This window comes from Gavia stellata, chromosome 12, assembly GCF_030936135.1.
Source record: "Gavia stellata isolate bGavSte3 chromosome 12, bGavSte3.hap2, whole genome shotgun sequence".
NCBI classification, from domain to species: domain Eukaryota; kingdom Metazoa; phylum Chordata; class Aves; order Gaviiformes; family Gaviidae; genus Gavia; species Gavia stellata.
The window spans coordinates 9068632-9088019 of NC_082605.1; the positions used below are offsets into that span (position 1 = coordinate 9068632).

Here is a 19388-nt window from a genome sequence, read left to right on the forward strand (position 1 = left end):
CCTCTTCTGCTCTCCCTTCTTCTTTTCCTGTGGCCACGAGCAGTGGTGGAAGACCTCAGCAGCACGTGGCAGGTTGGATGCAACATCCCCCGTGCCTCGGTTTCCCTGGTTGCAGGGAGATGCTGCAAGCATCAGGCTATGCTCCACTGCCCTTTGGGAGAGCAGACTGCAAACACCCAACACATCCCCAAGCCCAACTTGGTTCCTAAAGGAGAAGAGCGACTGAATCCACTATGTAGCACTCACAGATATGAGTGACAGGTGATGAAGACAACACCATTGAGGGCTCCCTTGATCATAGGATAAACCAAGCCAGAGCAGCGTTTGAGTTGGGTTTTGTTTCTAAGAGGGGAGAATAAGTAGGATGGGTCTTGTTTCTCCCCCCTCATTTCCAAATCCTGCTGCTGGCTGGCTATCACCAGTGGGGCAAAACCAGGGAAGCAGCTTGTCATCAATACCCCACTCTGAGTCAGACCATAATGCTGAAGTAAAAAGAAACGACAAAAGCAAAAAAAAAAAAATCTGGAAAGGAAAAAACTCTCACCCTCCACCAGGAGTCTGTCTGCACCGTCCATCCCAAGTGTCCACACTTCCCCGGGGTTTCCCCATCATCAGCCACCTCCTGACCCCAACCAAGTACCACCCACCGGAGATGTTACCTCCAGTGTGGGTGTAGCCACAGACTGGGATCTGAGGGACAACCGCTGGGGATGGCACCAAACTGCCGCTGCTGCAGCCCCTAGGTACACAACCGGTGGGCACCGGGTGCTAGCGAGGTCCGTCTGCAGTGCGCAAGCCACGCGTGACCCAACCTACAGCCCGGCTTGGGACCCATGCAGACACATGCAAGGGCTCCCAAAACACTTCCCTCAGAGTCTGTATCCTTACTCCAAGCCCCTGCCAGCCCAGGGCCCAGCAGCCTGTCATGCTGTCAGCTCTGGTTTCGTCTGCGCCATCAATACGAATTAGACATGTCAAATCCTCTATGACTCTCAAGGGCTTTTTTTCCCTCCTGTTTTTATTTGATGCGTGAGGCTCGCTTAACAGTAGCATCAGATAACCTCTTGTCTTCCTGGGAACTCTACAGACCTATGTTCAAGTGCACGTGGTCTTAAACTGAAGGTCACCCCACCTAGCCAGGCAGCCAAGGCACCACCTCTCTCCCCAGCACCCCAAAACTCTCTCATGGCATCCGCAAACGGATCCCCACGGTCACCTTGGGGCATGGAAAAAAGGAAGGAGGAGGATGGAGAGCTCCATCTCCCAGAAAGCCCCAGGCATATTCTGCAGGGTTACCCACTGACGCAAGGAGGAAGAAGGTCATCTGGATGAGTCCTTCCAGGCCCACATGACATTGAGGGCAGCAAAGTCCCAGGTTGGTGGTGGTAAGTTCTGGATAAAGGTATCCTGCTCCTCGTCTTCCCTGGGGAGACGGATATGCAACTTTGAGTGGCCTTGGCTCAGTAAGGGCTCCACCTCGGGCAGCGGTCTTCTGCCTGTAGTCCCCAGAGCTTGCAGGAAACCAAAGGAGTTCATGAGGACAAGCAAAGCTATGGTTGAGGACCAGCACCAGCAGAGAGGACTGGGCATCTGTAGTATTTCCTAGACCCCTGGAGGAAAACCTCGGGCAGAAGCTGATCGGCTGGAGCTGCCGCTGCGATCAGGTCTCACGCAGACTGCAGCCTGGACCGCTTGCACACGACAAGCTGGTATTTAAAAAGGCTTCATTCACAGAGCCCAAAATAAATAAACTAAATCAGCCAGGAGAAAGAATTTAAGTGGAAAAACATCCCAATAATTGAGCCCTCTTTGCAAATGTTTTACCAGCTGCCAACCCCGGACCCCAGTCCCCAAACACAGCCAAGCAGAAAGATCGCTCTATGGTTTCGCCTTTGAAACACAAACCGTCTGGGATGGGTACGCAGCTCCACAGGCCTTCATTTATAACAACAGGGAGAAAAGCAATGTCAACAGATCTGAGCAAGCCAGCAGCGTGGTCAAGGGAGCAGGAGGGGAAAGATGAGGTGCAGCCATACTAAAAAGGGCACTGAGCACTGAGGCTTAGCTGCCGCAAAGAACCGCGTGTAGGTTCCCAGTTCCCCCGCTCCCCCAGACAGAAAGCCGTTCACGTTAAGAAGCTGTTTGGGGCGCTGGGTAGGGGATGAGAGTCTGAAGGATGGCACAGACCCCGGACACGTCAGCCGGGGGAAACCTCAGTGGCACCTCCAAGAAGGGCGAAGCATTCGGTGTGTATTTATGCAACTGATTTAGGAGAAAGCCAGACAACACGGGCAGAGGATGCAGGTGAAATGTTTGCTCTTCCATGGAAACATATAACACACGGCTTACAGGTCCAGATAACATACATTTAAAACATGCTGAAGTCCTGGCTGACAAGCTGTCCACATGTCAAAAGGTGACCTCTGGCCAGCTGGAGATGCTAGAAAGTCCCAGGAGAGACAGCAGCCTGTACCTGCCAATATTCAAACGGGTAAATAGCTGACTCGGGCAACCGCAGGCTGGTCAGGCAAAGACTGAGCCAAGGCAAAATAAACGGATGGTTGCAACCAGACCAGATCACTAGGAAGCAAAGGAGACCAGCATAATTAATGCTAACCAACACACATTTACAGCTGCCAGATCCTGTTGGCAAACGTGATTTATTTTTGTGGGGATTGAGGGCTTGACTGATAAACAAACCAGCACCCGTGCCATTCATTCAAACTCAGAGAAGACGTAGGAGTTGGTACCATTTCACACTTTTAATCAAGAAACTACAACTCCATCAATGGACAGTGGCACGTGTTTGAAGTCACTGTTAGCTGGCTCAGAACAAACCCATGACCAGGGGGTCCACGGCAGGGAACAAGATCTCCACCAGAGATCTATGCACCACAGCGGTAAGACCATTGCTGAAATAAAGCATCTATTTGTGCTACTGACAAGTCAGAGAACTTTCTAAGCTGAAAACAGGTCCAAAAAAAGGTTCAAAAAAGGACCCAGGAATTAAGATTGGAAAATACGGAAAATACTGAAAAATATGCCAGTGGAAGACTTTACAAGCTCTGTATATTTACCTTATCAAAGAGAGAGGCAAGAGGTAACTGGATCCTAAACTGCCATAGCCAACAAGGGGAGCAAAGCTCACTCCAAGCTAGCAGCCAAAGGAATAATGCGTTTCCCTGGCTGTAAATGGGAGCAAGCCATGTCTTTCTAGCACCTTATGCAGCACCCTGCCTCAGCTTCCCATAGACGGGGGACACAAGCTGCAGAGGAGCGTGGCAGCCCGTGCCAGGCAGGAGCCAACCTGTTAGCCTCCCAAATCCTTCCTGGCATCACGAGGCCCATGCCGGCTGCTGCTGCTCGAGATGTGCACCGTAAAGCAGTGATTCACAAGCCCATGGAGGTGGGGAACGTCCGAGTACAGAGCCCAAGGGAAGGGAAAGAGCTGGGTTTTTTGCTGAAAGTTGGAGGATGCCTTTTCAAGACCAGCTAAAGAGATTACACCCCAGTTTTCCAAGTTAGGCAGAGTCATAGTTTGGAGGCAGCCAGCCCGTGCTCTGGTTCAGAGCAGGGTGCAAGGCAGCCAGGGTGAAGCTGGCATCGCTCTCCTCCTTCAACCCTCCACTTGCACATCCTCCTCGGCTGGAGAGAGCACAAAACTGACCCAAAACCCCATGGAAAGAGGCCAGGTTGAGCCAGTCACTTCTAGGGCTGCAGTGAGAGACATCTGCCAGCTCTGCCTCGGATGCAGTCAGCCACCTCTCCAGATGCCAGGGGAGCCCAGGGGTTGGGAGATCCCAGCCCATCCACCTGGCAGTGCCCGCTAGATGCCAGCACAAATGCAGAGAGATGCAGGCACACACAGCCCACCGTGGAAAGCTTTTTACACCCAAGCCAGAATAAACGCTCCTTGAAATGGTGGGAGGTTACAGGGGAATAACCTGCTCCCAGAGCTGTCAGAAAGGGTCCCCACCAGCGAAGAGCTTTGCAGGAGCTCTCCTTCACACCCAGGAGTTGGGACTGCCAGGCCTGACCGGTAGCTGTACTGTGGGGCAGGAGTGTACACCCTGGGAAAGCAGGGCATACTTGCCTGGAAGCAGGGAGAGGCATCAGCAGGAGCTATTAGGGAAGAAATGCTTTCGAGGGACACTAAATAACCCCAGCCTATGCCTTAAATAACCCACGCTTGGAGCAAGGAGCCAGCAGGCTCTCCTGGGCTTCTCTAAAGGCGATTCTAGCCAGCAAGCCGCTGCTGCTGCCAGCCTTCCATCCCAGGGGAAGGATGTCCTCTTACCTGCCAGGGACAGCTGCAGCCATTTCCCCACAGTTCCCAAAAGCTGTGGCTGCACCCAAAGAGTTGTGGAAATGCCAGCTCCTGAGCCCCACGAGAGCCAGGGGGGAGAGGAGGCATGCTGCAAGGGCAGCCTGACTGCAGCACCTCCTGCTCCACGCCAGCCCATCTCCCTTCCGTCCCTAATGAAAGGGGACTCTGCCATCCTATTTAATTTTTCAATTATTGTTATAAAATTTATTTTCAATCTTCCCTGTCCCTCCAAAGCAGCAGCAGACTGGGACATATGAAGCCCAGGCTGCTGAAAGCCAGCACCACTGCACCCGCACTGCTCGGGAAACCCGAGCCACGGGCACCCCCGGTAACTTCAGTGCGGCACCAGCAAGTGCAGAGGGAGCCACGCTCCCCCTCCACATCCACCAGCCTTCAGCCTCTGGGGCCCGACGTCCCCAACAGTTAACCTCAGGGGACACCGCGGGAAGGGTGCTGGAGGGCCACCCACGGTGGGGCTTCCTCCAGCTCTGCCCCAGAGTTCCCCACCACCTCTCTCAGTCCTGCTCCTTCAACTGGTCCCCAAACCCTCAGCTCCTTCGCCCCACACATCCCCTTGAAGTCCCCATCTCCTCCCATTCCCCTCCCCTATTTTTCAGCATCTCCAAAGCTCTCTCCACCCTCCCTCCCCTCTCCCTGCCTTCTCCACATCCCTCTCCACTCCATGCTCTCCTGCACCTTCTTCCTATGACTAGGCGGCCATGCCATCCTCTCCACTTCAGCTAATTCCCTCTCTCCACAGGAGCCAGCGTTTCATCTCTGCCGCTGAACCCCCTTTCATGCCTCCTGCCATCCCACCCCCTTCCTCCCTGCTGCTGCTGGGATGGGAGGGCAGTGGGGGGACCCACACACTCGGCAGGCCTGACCCCCGGCTCTCATTAACGGCGCCCTTCTCAAAGAAAGCGCGGGGTGAAATAAATAAATAACGCAAATCTCTGTCTCGCTGCTGTCTCGGGTTGCTTAAGGGAGCCGGGCGCCGGGGGTGGGATGAAGGATGCTATTTGGAGAAGCTGTCTCCATGGTAACCCCCATTCCCACCACCAAGCGGGCACAGGTCACCTGTTTCCATGAAAGTTTCCCCCCTCCCTCCCCATCCCTCAGCCCCGGGAAGTGCCAGCACAGCCCCAGGGGTGCAGGCGGTCCAGCCCGCGGGAGAAGCAGCAGGGACGCAGGAGAAGCGGCAGGGATGCTGCCGGCATGGCTGCAAACGGCCTCCGAAGTCCCCCACGCCACATCGGAGGAAGCCAGGGCATCCCCACGGTGCAGTGTGCGGGGACTGGCAGCACCCACTCCCCTCTGCCCCACACCAGCAAGGCAACCCCATCGTCCCCCTGCCTGCATCCCCACGGTCAGCCTAACACAGACAGCGGAGCCACGTTCTGCTGCAGGAGTTGGGGATGGATGCAGGCACACACCCTGACACATGTGCTGTCGGGACTGGAGCAGAGATCAAAATGTGTCCCCTCCCTCTTCACGCGGCCCTGGGTGCTGCGTTTCCATACGATTTCAGTTATTTATTTTAATTCGCAATCGGCTGCTCCCATTAAACACTGCCAGGTGCTCCCAGAACAACCCGTGGTTCCCTTTTTAGCTCTTAACAACTCCATCTCTCATGCGACAGATGCGCTCGCCGGGACCTCTCCCCAAGTAAGGCAGCGTCAGCCCCGCGTCGCCGAGCACTCCTGCAGCCAACCTGATGCTCCCACCCGCGCCAGCCACCTCCCTGCACGCCCATGCATCCGCTGCAGGGCTGGCAGCAGTGCCCGATACCCCCCGCACCAAAACAGCCGGCAGAGCTCCAGGAAGAGATGTAGAGAGGATGGAGCAAGAAGAGGAGAACAGGGAACTGGTTCTGCTCTCCAGCACGGGGCGGGGGGGGCCACAAGCAGCAGCGGTCTCACTCACTGCCGGCGTTAATGCATCTTCTGCCTGTACCACCAGGCAGCTCCTGAGGCTGGGGTGGAGGAGAGGGTCGACAAATAGCCCCTGGCTGAAGTTCTGGGGTTGGCACCCGGGCAGCCATCCTGCGGCACAGCGCAGCCTGGAGGGATTCGCACGGTTCCCCCACAGGGCTGGGAGTTTCGCCAGGAAAAGCAAGTTTATAAATAGTGCATTTCAACACGAACAAACGAAAGCGGCAGAACTTGACAGTCAGAAAAGGCAGGGGCTGAGCGCCGGCCCCTCCCCACCACCCTCCCTCCCCAGGAAAAGCGGTCCCTTTCCTCCATCACCCAGCCGGCCAGGACCATCCTTGCTCTCTAGAAAGCCTGGATCTGGAGGTGTCTGTGTCAGATGGGCTGCTTGGGAACACCCTTGCCGCGACTGGTCTGGCAGCCTTAGCAAGGCAGCAGAGCTGGCTTCAAAACGACCAGAGGCAGGGGGTATGGCCACCTGCTCCGCTTCGGGGCAAGGGTGAACACAGCCCACAGCAGCCGGCTGCCCAGCCAGGGCCAAGGGCCACAAATTTCAATGTACTGCTTGAAATCAAGTCTTCATAAGCCCACAGGCCAGAAAGTTTCTAACTTCTCCTCCCGCCCCTGCAGAAGACAGCTGCCCCACTGGTGAGGCTGGCACTTAAAACAGAAGTTTCATGGCATGATGCATTACACCAAAGGGGCACATACCTGCCAGATCCTAACAACAAGCAAGACACTCAGGGGGAAAACCAGCTTTTATCTCTGCGTTAAGGAGAAGAGCAGCAAGTCGTCAGATAAGAACTTGCTTTTCGTAAACACAAAGCAGCAGAAAAGACACCCCTGCGCCTACGGAGTGAATAGGAGGACATCCCTGCTGGGGAACTACCTGCCAGATTGCAAAAGGAGGAGATCTTGATGGTAGTGCCCAAGGGAAGACATCAAGAGATGACACATCAGAGCAGCCCCATCAGCTGTCAGCAAGAGAAGCCCCTGACAGTCCACCGAACACATGAGATGCTTTTCATGCCACACTTGCTTACCTTGATGTAGGTGTCAAGGGCTGGGTGGACACGGTTGACTGCTAGATGGATGGACAACGGCGTAGTGAACGGGAAGGTCGCCATGACCACGTGGCTGGGAGCAGGGAAGGAGAAGATCTTGAAGCCATACTTCTGGAACCGCTTGATCTGCTCTTCCGATGGCTTTGCGTCTCCCTCGCTCAGGATTCGGCCTATAGCGAAGCGGCACTTCTCTGGAGGCACCTAATTGAGGGGGCAGACAGACAGACATCAGAAGAAGAGAGAGGCTTAAGACCAGCCAAAACCTCAACCTGCTGAGCACGGCAGCAGGAGACCACCAAGAACCAGGGTAAATGCAATGGCCCAGCATGATCGGGCATACCAAACCAGGTGCCTGCTCCTAACCAAGGCTGATCCAGGCCCAAACTGTCCACGCTCCTCCCAGCCTAAGCTCACAGCCCAATGGGGAAGGTACTGCTCCCCTCCTTGGAGGGCAGAGGGACTTGCAGCAGAGAAGAACTAAACCTCACCGGGATGCTCACCCAAACCCACCCCGGGTGACAGCCACTGCAGAAAGTGTCTCTCCTGATCCCCCCCATCAGAGACCCGACTGTTGAGACGTGCTCACCACCATCGTCATCTGCAGGACATCCCTGAGACTCTGAGGGGGGTTAAAAAGAGATGTGACCACAACCTGCCCAGTTTGCCTCCGTCCCACGCCCAAGGGGGTCGCCCGGCAGGGGCGCCTGCCCCCAGCAGCTGCCTGGACACACGACCCACCAGCACGGGCCACTGGCACTAAGCCAGAGAGAAATCCAGAGGCTGCTGGGTCCCTCCTAAGCAGGCACACTCAGTCTGGTGCAGTTTTAGGGGTGGGGAAACTGAGGCACATAAGACTTGCATGCAGTCACCAAGCTGTTTGTAGCAACATGAAGAGAAACACATCCCCTTCCATCCTGGACCCCAACATACAAGACTTAAAACATGCCCTCTTTCTGGATTTGGTGATGCCTCATGTTAAGACAGAAGGCTGCAGGGCTCCCAGACCAGCAAGAGGGGTGCTCAAGGCTCTGCTTCTGGCACAGTGACGGCCCATGGGACTCCGGCCACCTCCACACCAAAAGCTGTGGCCTGGGACAGCTTCATTTCGGGTTTTTAACAAAATCCCACCACTCAAGTTCACATTTACCCATGGCACTAGGCAGGAACGTGGCAGGGGGCAGGAGAGCCCAGCAAGTCCCTCTCCTCCCCAATACCACCTAAGGGCACAATGTGCCTTCCTACTGCTGAGATCGGAGCCCAGCTCCCTCCTTTAACTCCAGCCTTTGTCCCCAGCAGAGCTGCTGACCTTTCTGCCCCCAAAGAGATGCCTGAAGAAGGAGCTGGCAGGCAGAGACAAGGCTCCTTCCTCCAGGGCACACTGGCCTAAAAAAGGAGCCCAGGAAGAATAGGGGGTGAAGGGGGCACCAAGGAAGGGGGCACCAAGGAAGGGGGCACCAAGGAAGGGGGCACCATCTGAGTGTTCGTGCTTCCCCGCCACCTGCTCTCAAGCCTCCTGGATAATGAGACAACGTGGCAGCCAGCAATCAGGAGTGGCAGATTGCAGGATTCTGGCCACCTCCTGCCAATCTCTTCTGGTGAGGGCTGGAGAACCAAAGTCTCCAAACTCCTGCCACACAAGGCAGCAAAACTCACTGCCAAGACACCTGACAGCAGCAGCAAGACAGACAGACAGACATCCTGCAGGCGTTGGCATCACAAAGCTCTCATGGGGGTGATGGGAGGCAGAGAGAGGGTGCACACAAGGCCAGCGTGTTACCACTTCCCATCCCCACGTGCCCCCCAAGGGGTTCTCCACTCTGCGCTCCCTAATCTCACCCCTAACTTTGCCTGTGCTAAAGCTCAGTAACGTCTCCTCTTGCAGCATAACTACCCCACACAGCACTCCTTGCCCTCCCTTTCCCTTAAACACCCTTTAATGTTGCACGGCAGGACCCTCCCGGAGGGGAAACACAAGCAGATGTAAATAGGAAGGAAGAAAACAGACTGTCAGAAGAAGCAGCAGCCATCAGGCTGGGGACTGGCGTGCCTGACGGCTCGCTCTTGCCCTCCTGCGCTGCAAGAGGGAGCTGCAGACAGGGCTGTGCCAAGCATCGCTGCTTTGGGGCAGGGAAGGAGAAGCAGATCCACCCCAAAGACAGCAAGACGTAGCAGTAAATGGCATCCATGGGGAAAGGCCCAGATGAAGCAAGGAGATAAGGGAAATCTAGATAAAATCCCTTTAAACATGAAATCTCCATTTACGTCCTGAGCAAAGACAGTTCATCCTCAGCCCCAGAGCAATTGATGGAAGGACCCGAGCTGCCGGAGCGGGCAGCACCACTTGGGCCAGGCATGTTTGCTTCCTCCCTTCTCCTCTCAACTTTCTTTTTTATAGTGTGCAGCCCCACAGGCGCTTTCTCAAGGGCAACAGCAAGGCAGATTTGCCTCCTCCCCTGCCTGGCAAAGCCCATCTCAAGGGAAGGAAGGGAATACTCCAGTTAAAACCAGCCTTTCCCTAAAAAATTTGTCCAACGGAGAAGTTTTGGCAATTATTAGTTAACCTATTTGGCAGCTTTGCTGATGATAGCAAAACCCATTCCTGCATTCAGAGAGTGTTTTGGCCTCATCCACCCAATGCTTGGGCACAGGCTGGTCGCTGAGCACGCGAACATGTGGACTGCAGGCAAAAGGCCCTAGCACGTGCCTACAGCTAAATGTGAACAGAAGCACTTGGCTGGAGCTGAGCACAAACCCGCCTGCCACATCCAGTCCTCACTAAGGAGTTATTTTTATTCCTGCCAGAGGTGGAAGAAGGAGGGAGAAGTCCTTTGGGCTGCTAAATATTAAATAAAAAGGAAAAAAGGCAAAAAAAGTGCAAATTAATATTAATCTTGTCCATTAAAACACATAAAATGTTGCTGGCAGGGGTTCAGCAGCACTCGGGGAGCATCCTTGTGTGAATGCCGGAGAGCCAGAAGCCAGCAGGGAGCCCTGGGGATGCCAGTGACGGCGGCTGCCCCAAGGCAGCCCACACGCTCCAGGCCACGGGGCTCGCCCAGCCCCACTGCCGGCTGAGAGCTGGCACATGGCCACCGCTCTCCAGCTCTGGTATCCCCATCCTCTCTCCTAGCAAGAGCTTCCTTTGGCCACGAATTCACCAGCACAGCAAATGCCGCATTAGCACCTGCCGGTCATCAGCCCCTTTCTGCCACAGCACCGGGGGCACCAAACCCTCCCGGAGCTGGCGGCTGTCTGGCAGAACACAGCGGGCAGCAAGCATGTTCTGCTGCCTGATGACAAAAGGCCTATTTTTGGTGACAAGTCAACATCCGTGGTCGGTGGCCAGCTCCGGGCGGACCAGCCTCTGCCAGAGGGTGCTTCACTGAGTTCAGGAGAGCACCGAGAATGAGGAGGAAGAGGAAGAGGTTCTCTCTTCCTCCCAGGGGAAAGGCAGTCTGAGTGACTGATCCCACCCCGCCAGACCTCCAGGAACGAGGAGCCAGCAGCACACACCATCTCCCATGCCGTCACGGCTACAGTGGGTACAAGCACACAGGGACACCCCAAGGGATGCCTGGGTGCTCAGTGCCTGGGCCAGCACACCAGGCATGAGCGCTGCAGCCCCCAGCCAAGTGACCCACCCAAAACTGGCCCCTTCTTCACCTGCCCAGAGGCAAGGCAGCCCTCTGACCACCCTGCCCAAGGACATCCTCACTCCCTGCCTAGCCTGGCCATCGGTGAGACGCAGATCTCTGTGAGAAACAATTCAGGAGCCACAGATCAGCCCACGGAAGGTACCACCAGCACCCTGGCTGCTCCGGCAGACCCAGGTCCGATGGCGTGTCAGGCAAGAGGAGGCTCCTGCCGCCACGTGCAGCCCCAGGCACCACAGCTACGTCCTGCATGGCCCCGCTGTGCCCCAGCCACCACAGCGCCTATGGAGGCAGGAGGCTCTGGCCAATGTCACCTGCCCAATGCCATGAGCGAAAGCAGCCCCTCCAGAGAAGGGCAAGGTCTGCAGGGCTGCCTGCCAAGCCTTTAAGGGCAGGTTAGGCTCCCATCACAAGAGCCAGCCGCATGGCCTCCAGAGCTTGGGATGCCTGGCCACAGAGATGCATTATAGGCTTTGTTGGTCCCCGAGAGCTTCCAGCACCCTCCAGGCTCACTCCACACACGTGCAGCGCCCAGAGCCTTCGCTGTGCCCATCCTGAGCACCACCTGTCCAGCAGGCTCCAAGAGGGAGGGAATTCCCTTGCCCATCGTCACCACCAGGATCTCCCAGCCTGACCCACAGACTTGGGGCCATGCACCCTCCAAAATATCTAGAGATCCACATGAACTCACTACCACCCTTCGCTAGGGCCCCACCATAGATTGTAGCTCCCCACAGTATCCTGTCCTATACAAGGAGCTCCCCTCGGCTCGCACACCAGCTGAAGGCACTCGCAACCCATGCCGGATCAGTGGCCAGTCCGCAGGCAAGCGAGTACAGGACCCGCAACAAGATGGGGAAAGAAGGCCTCCAGATCCAATAGCATGCCCCAGTCCAGACTGGGCACCAGCTGGGCCACCAGGCAGAGGTTCCAGTGTGCCTTGACCACAGCAGGCCAAAAGCTGTCTCCACCAGCTGAGCCCTGAATCCAGAGAAAACTTCTCCAGTCACCAACAGCAAGATGGGCCTCCTTGTCCACCAGATGCCATTCAGCTATGCTGGCAGAGAAGGTCTTCCCCTCCTGAGAGACCCGACTGCAAAAGGAGAAACAGCTGGCTTCCAAAACCCTGGATGACCACTGGAGACCCAGAAACAAGTTCTGCAGCCCCACTGCTTGCTCCAACCGCAGGGTGAGGGCAGAGATGCGACAGATGCAGGAAGAGGAAAAATGAGACAGGACCAGAAAGAGGAGGCAGCTTCATCCTGCATGGACAGCCCAGCTTTCCAGGATCATGTAGAAGCTACTCCTTCCCAGCCTCACCTGGTCCTGCCAGGGAAAGCGCTGACCATGGCAGGAGTCACCACAAATATCCTTATCAGTATCTGTGGGCCACAGCAGTACAAGCTCTCACTAGCCCTTGCTTTGGCAAACAGAGAGGCAAGGCACAGTGCCGAAGCAGAAGGTCTGCAGGGCAACCACAGGCATGTCCACATCACGTCCCCAGAGCACGGCAGCACCAAGCACTGACACTGAGCCCTTCCGACAGCATCGACTGCCCCGCTCTGCCCCTAGAGACACTGGGGGAAGAAGCAGCAGCACCGGGGTTCTCAACTCCAGATGAGGACCTCAACACAAGGACAAGGACACAAATTAGTGGTGCGGTAACTGGCCACTCTGACCACATGGACCCTAGCTCACCAGGTGCTCCACATGGCTCCCATCCCTCGCCCGCTCCAAACACGACACTTCTGGCGGACAAAAGTATCCAAGCACATCTAGTTGAACCCTGCCTCCGCCCAGCTCATCCTGGGGGAGAAGTCCTCCTGGCCACTCTCCTTCCCATGACAGGAAGAGGCACTGCAGAGTGTCTCTTCTCTGCATCCCATGATCCAGAAGCAAAAACTGGAAGGTAAAGATAAGTCAGCTTGTCACAGGATACAAAGACGCAAGATGGCTGAGCGCACCAGGCTCCACCGAGCACAGTCAAGCTCAGTGCTTTCTCGCCTCTGGTATCTTCCTGTCACAGTCCATGAAAACATAGCGCTGAGTGGACAAGTTCCCTCAAAGCAGGCCCAACCCTTGGGAGCACCATCTTGCAAGCAACGAAACCGGGTTCCCAAAACAGGACCCGTCACCCCCAGAGAAGAAGCACTGGGTGAGAGCTATCAGCCCAAGCACTGTGCCCCACGCCAGCCCCCAGCACACGTGCCCAAGCACACACACACAGAGCTGCCGGACACTCTGCCGTCCCTCCCCCCCACGGCATTCCTCCACGGTCACACTAGCTACTGCAGAATTACTGGGGAGCCAGGCTGTCTGCCACAGACAAATGCCCACATGCCATTATTTGGAGACCCCAGTGCCACCTAGCATCAGCAGCCAGGCTCCTCGCTCCCCAGCAAATTCTGATGCACTTTCGTTTGCTCCTTGTCCTGGACCGTACCCGCTGGATTACTTAGCTCTGGCTGGCAGCCATCAGGCAGTGCACTCTCTGCTCACCTCTCAGCCTGAAAAGCATCATGGAGTAACTGTTTCATCAGACAGGAGCCCTCAGCATGCATCACCTGAGATTTCAGTAAGAACTCTCAGGGGATGTAAGGACTACAGGGAAGCCCAGAAATACATAAGAGAACTAGAAACAAGAGAAGGAGTATGGATGAGGACACAGCAAGCTGAAGAGACCATCTGCTTTCAACCACAGAGCTGCAAGTCCAGAATAAGCCTCGGCTGCACTTCCTACAGCCAGGGGCTCTGCCAAGGAATGCCTTACTTTGGGGTCATGAACCTCTCTGCTCCATAACCAGGTCCACTATCCTGCCGATAGCTCCTGCTGAACAAGTTATCAGAAGACAGCAAGCTTTGCTCGCCCAATGCCTTCCAGTTAGGGTTATCCAAGAAACCATCTGCTTTCAGGTGCCTTTCCCCACAGAGCATCCTCTGCAAATCTGGGACACCTTGTGAACCCCACTGCTCATCTACAGAGGATGAGCGGCAAGTGCCTGAAACACAGTCAGGGAGCATCCCAAGCCAGGAACCTGGGTGCTGACCGCAAGAGGTTGCCGGCCCCACCAGGTCACACCTTACCGTGTGAGGGTTGTCGTAGTAGACACCGATGGAGCAGAGCTTCGAAGAGATGCTGCAGCCATCTGTGAAGAGCTGCCCAGATTCGCCATACGGGCCCACCCTGAACTTGTAGGCCAGCGTGATGTTGCTGACAGGCGGGGAGCCAGCACTTACAACCACCTCCGTGAAGAGCCCCGAGTAGACAACGAAACCGAAGATGGTCAGCAGCAGCAGCATGACCAGCGCCACGATCAGCCCGAGGAGCACCCAGTCGGACATGATGGATGCTTGGTGCTCCATGCTTCCTGACGCACTAGCAGCAAGAGGGGAGAAGAAAAAGGAGGGGAGTTAAGCTAGCACTCAGACAAGCAATCACTCTCTAAAGCTATTTATTTGCAGCAAAACACACCCACTTCCAATTCCCCTTACGCATGAAGCTTAAAGACAGTGGAAACCCCCAGAAACCTCCTGTATATTAGTCCCACGTTGCATCAGCCTGTTCCAATTGGTCACCAGGTGCAAATTACCCTGCTTCAGCACCTCTTGGGAACAGGGTGGTTATGGAGGCGGGATGGAGAGGCACTGTCCTCATCTCCCCAGAACCAGCCACACCGCTCACGTCCAGCCTTGCATCCAGGAGAGACCAAAAACCACCTCAGGAGCCTGCATCACCCAGCAGATCAAGAGATACACAGCACTGGGATTAGGGGACCATAATCAAATAATTTATCGTTTATAGATACCAGACCTGACATTGCAACCAGGGCAGCCCCTTTGTCAAAAAGTCTAGAGGCCCAGGCCTTTAATGACCTAAACGAGGACCGTGCCGGTTCAGAACTGAGACCTGCATCTGGATCCGAGCACACAGAGAGGCTTGGAGAAAGCTGAAGCCCCAGCCAGAAAAAGCATCCTCAACACACTCAGGTGTAATTAATTACCGCTATTCCTTTTAGATGGCTTTTTTTAACCTAGAGGAGTTTTTTATAACCCTGACCAAGGCTTCCTGTTTTGTTTGCCATCTTTTCTCTCTCGTGCTGACTGCAGGATACAGCAGCCTGGCAAACGCCTCCTGCTCGTTTTCACCCACCAAGCGCAACCGCTCTGGGGAGTTGCAACCCAAACCATTGCAGGAGAGTTGTTTGTGTTTTATTCTCCCTTGAAACACAGCTCTGGTCACAAGGACTGGTTGCGATGCTCCCCTGGGACCTTCACGGGAGCTAGGTTTGAAAGCGAAGGCTGAAGTAAACAATTCACCTGTACCTCCACGTTATAAACACACTTTGTCCAAAAAAAGTCGTTCACGGTGACTGCTTGCTCAGCTTCACATCGAGAGAAAAGCCACATCCTGGTAGGAACCACGGGTGACTCCATGCTGCTCGACCCCGGCAAGTGGGGCTGCAGCAAAACCAAGCCCTGCAGAGCCGGCACCGCTGGCACTGCTTTTGGTACCGTGGCAGTGCCAGGCCGGGCACCACCTCACATCACGGGCCTACTCACCTGGAAAACCAGCTCAGCCCAGAAACGGCTCACGACATCTGATCCACAGGGGAGCAGGATCCACGGCGCTGCAGCAGGAAAAAATAAATATCATTGCTTCCTTTCTAAGTCACAAGGCCACAAGCAAAACAGAGTCATGTCAGAGCACCCGAAAGGCACCCGGTCACCTCGGACCTGCTCCCCAGAGGAGGGGCATCCCGAAGAGCACCTTCTCTTGCAGGACCCCAAAGGCCAAGATTTCTTCCTAGAACGCTGCAGCTGAACATACCGGGACTGAGAAACAGAAACTGGAAAGGAACGGTGAAGGAGGACGACATCCTGCAGCCGCCTCTGCTGACGTGTCCCACCCAGGGCTGTCCCCACTCCGCTCCCCGGACACCTGAGCTGCACCCGGTGCTGCTCCTGGGTGACCTCGGAGCGGAGCACTCCCGGACCTATAGCTTGGCCAGAGCTATGCGTCCATCCCGATTCCCAGCCTCGCCTCCTGCCTATGACCGACACAGATTTATTACTTATAAATCGCGGTTGTGGTGATTCTCTGTGAGCTGCCCGTCCAACACCCAGCCCGAGGGCCCTAAAGACGGCCGGCCCAGAGGAGAAGGCGGTATTTTTGGCTGTTCCTCCCGGTTCCCGTGGCTCGTCCCCCACCGGCAGCAGGCACAGGCAGTTCCCCACCTGCCCTCCTCACGGGCAGCGGGAGCAGAGCTCGCCCGGGCCCTGCCCGGCCGGGAGGCCGTGCCCCCCCCGGTGCCCGTGCCCGGGCGGGGGACAGGCTTTGAGCCGAGCGGCCCCAACAAGTGCCCGCGGCGGGCGGCACCCGGCCGGCCTGCCCGGAGGCGCAGCTCTCGGCCCTGCCTGGCTGCGGGCGGGCAACGCCCTCAGCACCGGCACAGGCTCCAACCCCCGCCACCGGCCTGCCCGCCGGAACGCTGAAGGACCCGCCGAGCCGCCGCCGGCGCCCCCCGGCTCCAAGCAGGCCGCGGCCTGGGGGGGGGAGCGGAGCGCAGCAGAGTGGCGCTGGCCTGCGCAGCCCCGCCGCCCCCCAGCAGAGGCCCCCCGCCCCGGTGACAGCCGGAGGGATCCGAGCGCGCCCCGCTGCTCTCCTCACCCGGGGCTCGCCGGTGACGGCCGGGCCGGAGCGATCCCGGCGCCTCGCTCGCCCCGCCCCGCCCCGCCCCGCCCCGCCCCGCTCGCGCGGGGCCGCCGGGCCCGCCCCAGCTCCGGCAGGCGGCGGCTGCGTGCGGGGGGAAGCGCCGGGCGCGCGCGCGGACGCCAGAGGAGGGGCGGAGCCGCCGGCCGGGGCGGGGCGCTGGGCACCGGCGGAGGGAGGGGGCGGGGCTTTCGGCGGGGGGGCGGGGCTTCCGGCGGGGACACGGGCGCCGCCAGCGGTTTGCTCTCCCCTGCTGGGGCAGCGGAAGCGGGAGCGCCCTGCCCAGGAGAGCGTCCCCTGGCGGGCGGGCGGCATCAGGGCCCACGCCCCGCCGAGCGGGTCCGGCGGCCGAGTCCCTCCCCGCGGTGCGGCTCCCGGCTGCCTCCCGGCCCTTCCCAGGGCCTCCCTGCTACGCGGCACCCACAGCCCTGCGGCCCACAGCCCGGGAGCCCCTCACTGCGCTATGCAGGAGGGCTGTGGGCGCCGGGCCCGCAGGCCCGGGGACCAGCTCGCCCCCATGGCAAGGCCGGCTCTCCCCTCACAGCCGGCTCTCCCCTCACAGCCGGCTCTCAGTCCAAGATACTGCTGGACATGAATGATAAGCGACGACGTTGTGTCCTCCGGCTTCCCCTGTGCTAGGGCTGCGGCAGCTCGGCATGCGTCCCGGCTGAGTGACCCCCGAGCTTCAGGCTCCGTAACAGCTGGAGGCCGCGGTTCATGGGCTCCTTCTCCCGGGCGCTGGACAAAGGGGTGCCATGATGCTAGAGGACGCACCAGCCTGTCATGGCCACGACCACAAGGCCTGGCCTGGCTGGTCGGGGCAGTGGGCAGAGCCGGGGCCCTTCACACCAAACCCAGAGAGGGTTTTAAGCGGCCACTTACAGGTTCCCACAGGCCCATCACTGGGGCTGTTGCAACCTGGTGGAAACAGCTTGGCTTCAGGCTTTCCCACTGCCCAGCTGGAAGGAAAACCAGCCAAATAGCTCGGCAGACACAGACAGCCAACGGGGAGCACCAGGAGAGTTAAGAGAGAGTTAAACCTTTGTTTCATTCAAGGGTTTTGGGGCTTTGGCCAGATGTTCTTGGCTCATTTTGTCCTCCCCTCAGCCCGGTGCAGGCATGGGGCACTCCCCACCAGTGGCCAGGGGGCTGACCGCTTTCTTTTCCAACAGCTGGGCTTTATCACTCAGAGGGGAACCACATTAACTAGTTGCTGCAGACCCACAAAGCTTCAGCCAGCAGAGGAGCTGGCCAGGAGCACCGTCATCTTGCACACCCCTCACCAGCCCAAGCTCTGATGTGCTCAGACAACTTCTGTCACAAGGCATCTTCACAGCCCGCTCCCACCTCTTGATACCTTTGGGAGCGTGCCCCGTCCTGCGGCTCCCCCACGGGGCACGCAGCACCACAGAGCTCCGACGCTCAACTCACAGCCTTTGCTGCTTCTCAGACAACTCCTCAGGTCCCCGTTTCTTTTCAAGGAATGGGACCAAGCACAGTACCTGACAGGAGCAAGCAGTCTTCCGCACCTCCTGCTCCTCCTTCAAGAGAAATGTGCTAGAAGGGCCCAGACATAATTCCCATCCTCCTTTTCTTCCCCCTGCATAAAAGCAACCTTCACACCTCTCTCCTTACACCAAGCTTTCTCCAGACCTTTCAACCCTCTTAGCAGGGAAAGTTTGCTCTCCGCTGGTACACCCAATAACCTGCCCGCCCAAGACACCTCCAGATGCAGCAACAAGAAGGAGTGGAGTTTGCTGCTCTCTCTCCTGCTGCGGTTACACATCCATTTCCCATACGTCCCAACCCCCTTTGTCGGGGCTGTTTGCAGAGGCAGTTCCAGGCACAGCTTTTTCACCGATGTGAAGCCGAAGAGCTCATTTAAGAACAGTAGGTTGAAATACTGTAATACTTGACTTTCTCCAGCAACTTCCTAGTGAGGATCTCGAGGCTTTCTGTAAACTGGAATTAGTTAAACCTCAGAGGCCCTCCGTGTATTTGGCGTTACAGCTCTTTTGCAGCTGGAAGAAAATGTTTCAGCTTGGTTACGTGTCTCGCCTGGAGCCATGCAGTGAATCACTGGCAGGAAGAGGAACAGAACTCAAAAGCCCTTTAACTGCCAGCTCTGGCCATCAGACACTTCTCTTTCCTCCAGTCTCGGAGTTATTTAACTCAGCACACATTTAATACTTAACACATACGTTTTCCCATTACAACAGCAAACACTAAAATTTGCGTCTCATTTAACAGCTTCATCCCTTCACTCTGAAACAGTACATGAAGAAGAGCCAAGGCAGAAGGGTGTAAAACATGTGCTTTCTGGCAGGCTCCTCAGTTGTCCTCACCTGCTCAACACTGCTCAGCCGCATCGCACACCCACCGCTGGCATCTGATGGTGTCAGCCAGCCGGGCCAGCTCTCCAGCGGGGGTCCTGGGTGTCCGGTTGTGGCAGATGCTTGGTCTCAGAAGACTTGTTTGGGCCATGCTGGGCCCCCCATGTCTCTGATGGGGTATGCAGATCAGCCCATTCTCATTTAAATTCTCTCTTAGTGGCAGACAGAATCGGAGGTGGGTTGTGAGCAGGAGCAGATGTGGGCAAGCTGGCCTCGCGCAGTCCCACCTGTCAGGCTCCAGGCAACATTTCTCCATCAACCTTAGCCGCTGTATGGAGGGACTCCAGCTTCATCCCAGCAGTAGCAGTCA

General features: G+C 57.0%; 1 protein-coding gene across 1 annotated transcript in view; it reads right to left on the bottom strand.

The window, feature by feature from the left end:
* TEX264 (testis expressed 264, ER-phagy receptor) overlaps nt 1-16681 on the bottom strand; it is a 42266-nt gene extending 25585 nt beyond the window's left edge. Inside the window, exons 1-4 of the mRNA XM_059823307.1 lie at nt 16644-16681; nt 15536-15603; nt 14060-14351; nt 7302-7523 (exon numbers count right to left, since the gene is read on the bottom strand). Of these exons, the coding sequence (XP_059679290.1) occupies nt 7302-7523; nt 14060-14338 (501 nt within the window). The 5' untranslated portion in view covers nt 14339-14351; nt 15536-15603; nt 16644-16681. The remainder of the gene's footprint in view (nt 1-7301; nt 7524-14059; nt 14352-15535; nt 15604-16643) is intronic.
* Nucleotides 16682-19388: the final 2707 nt, after the last annotated feature.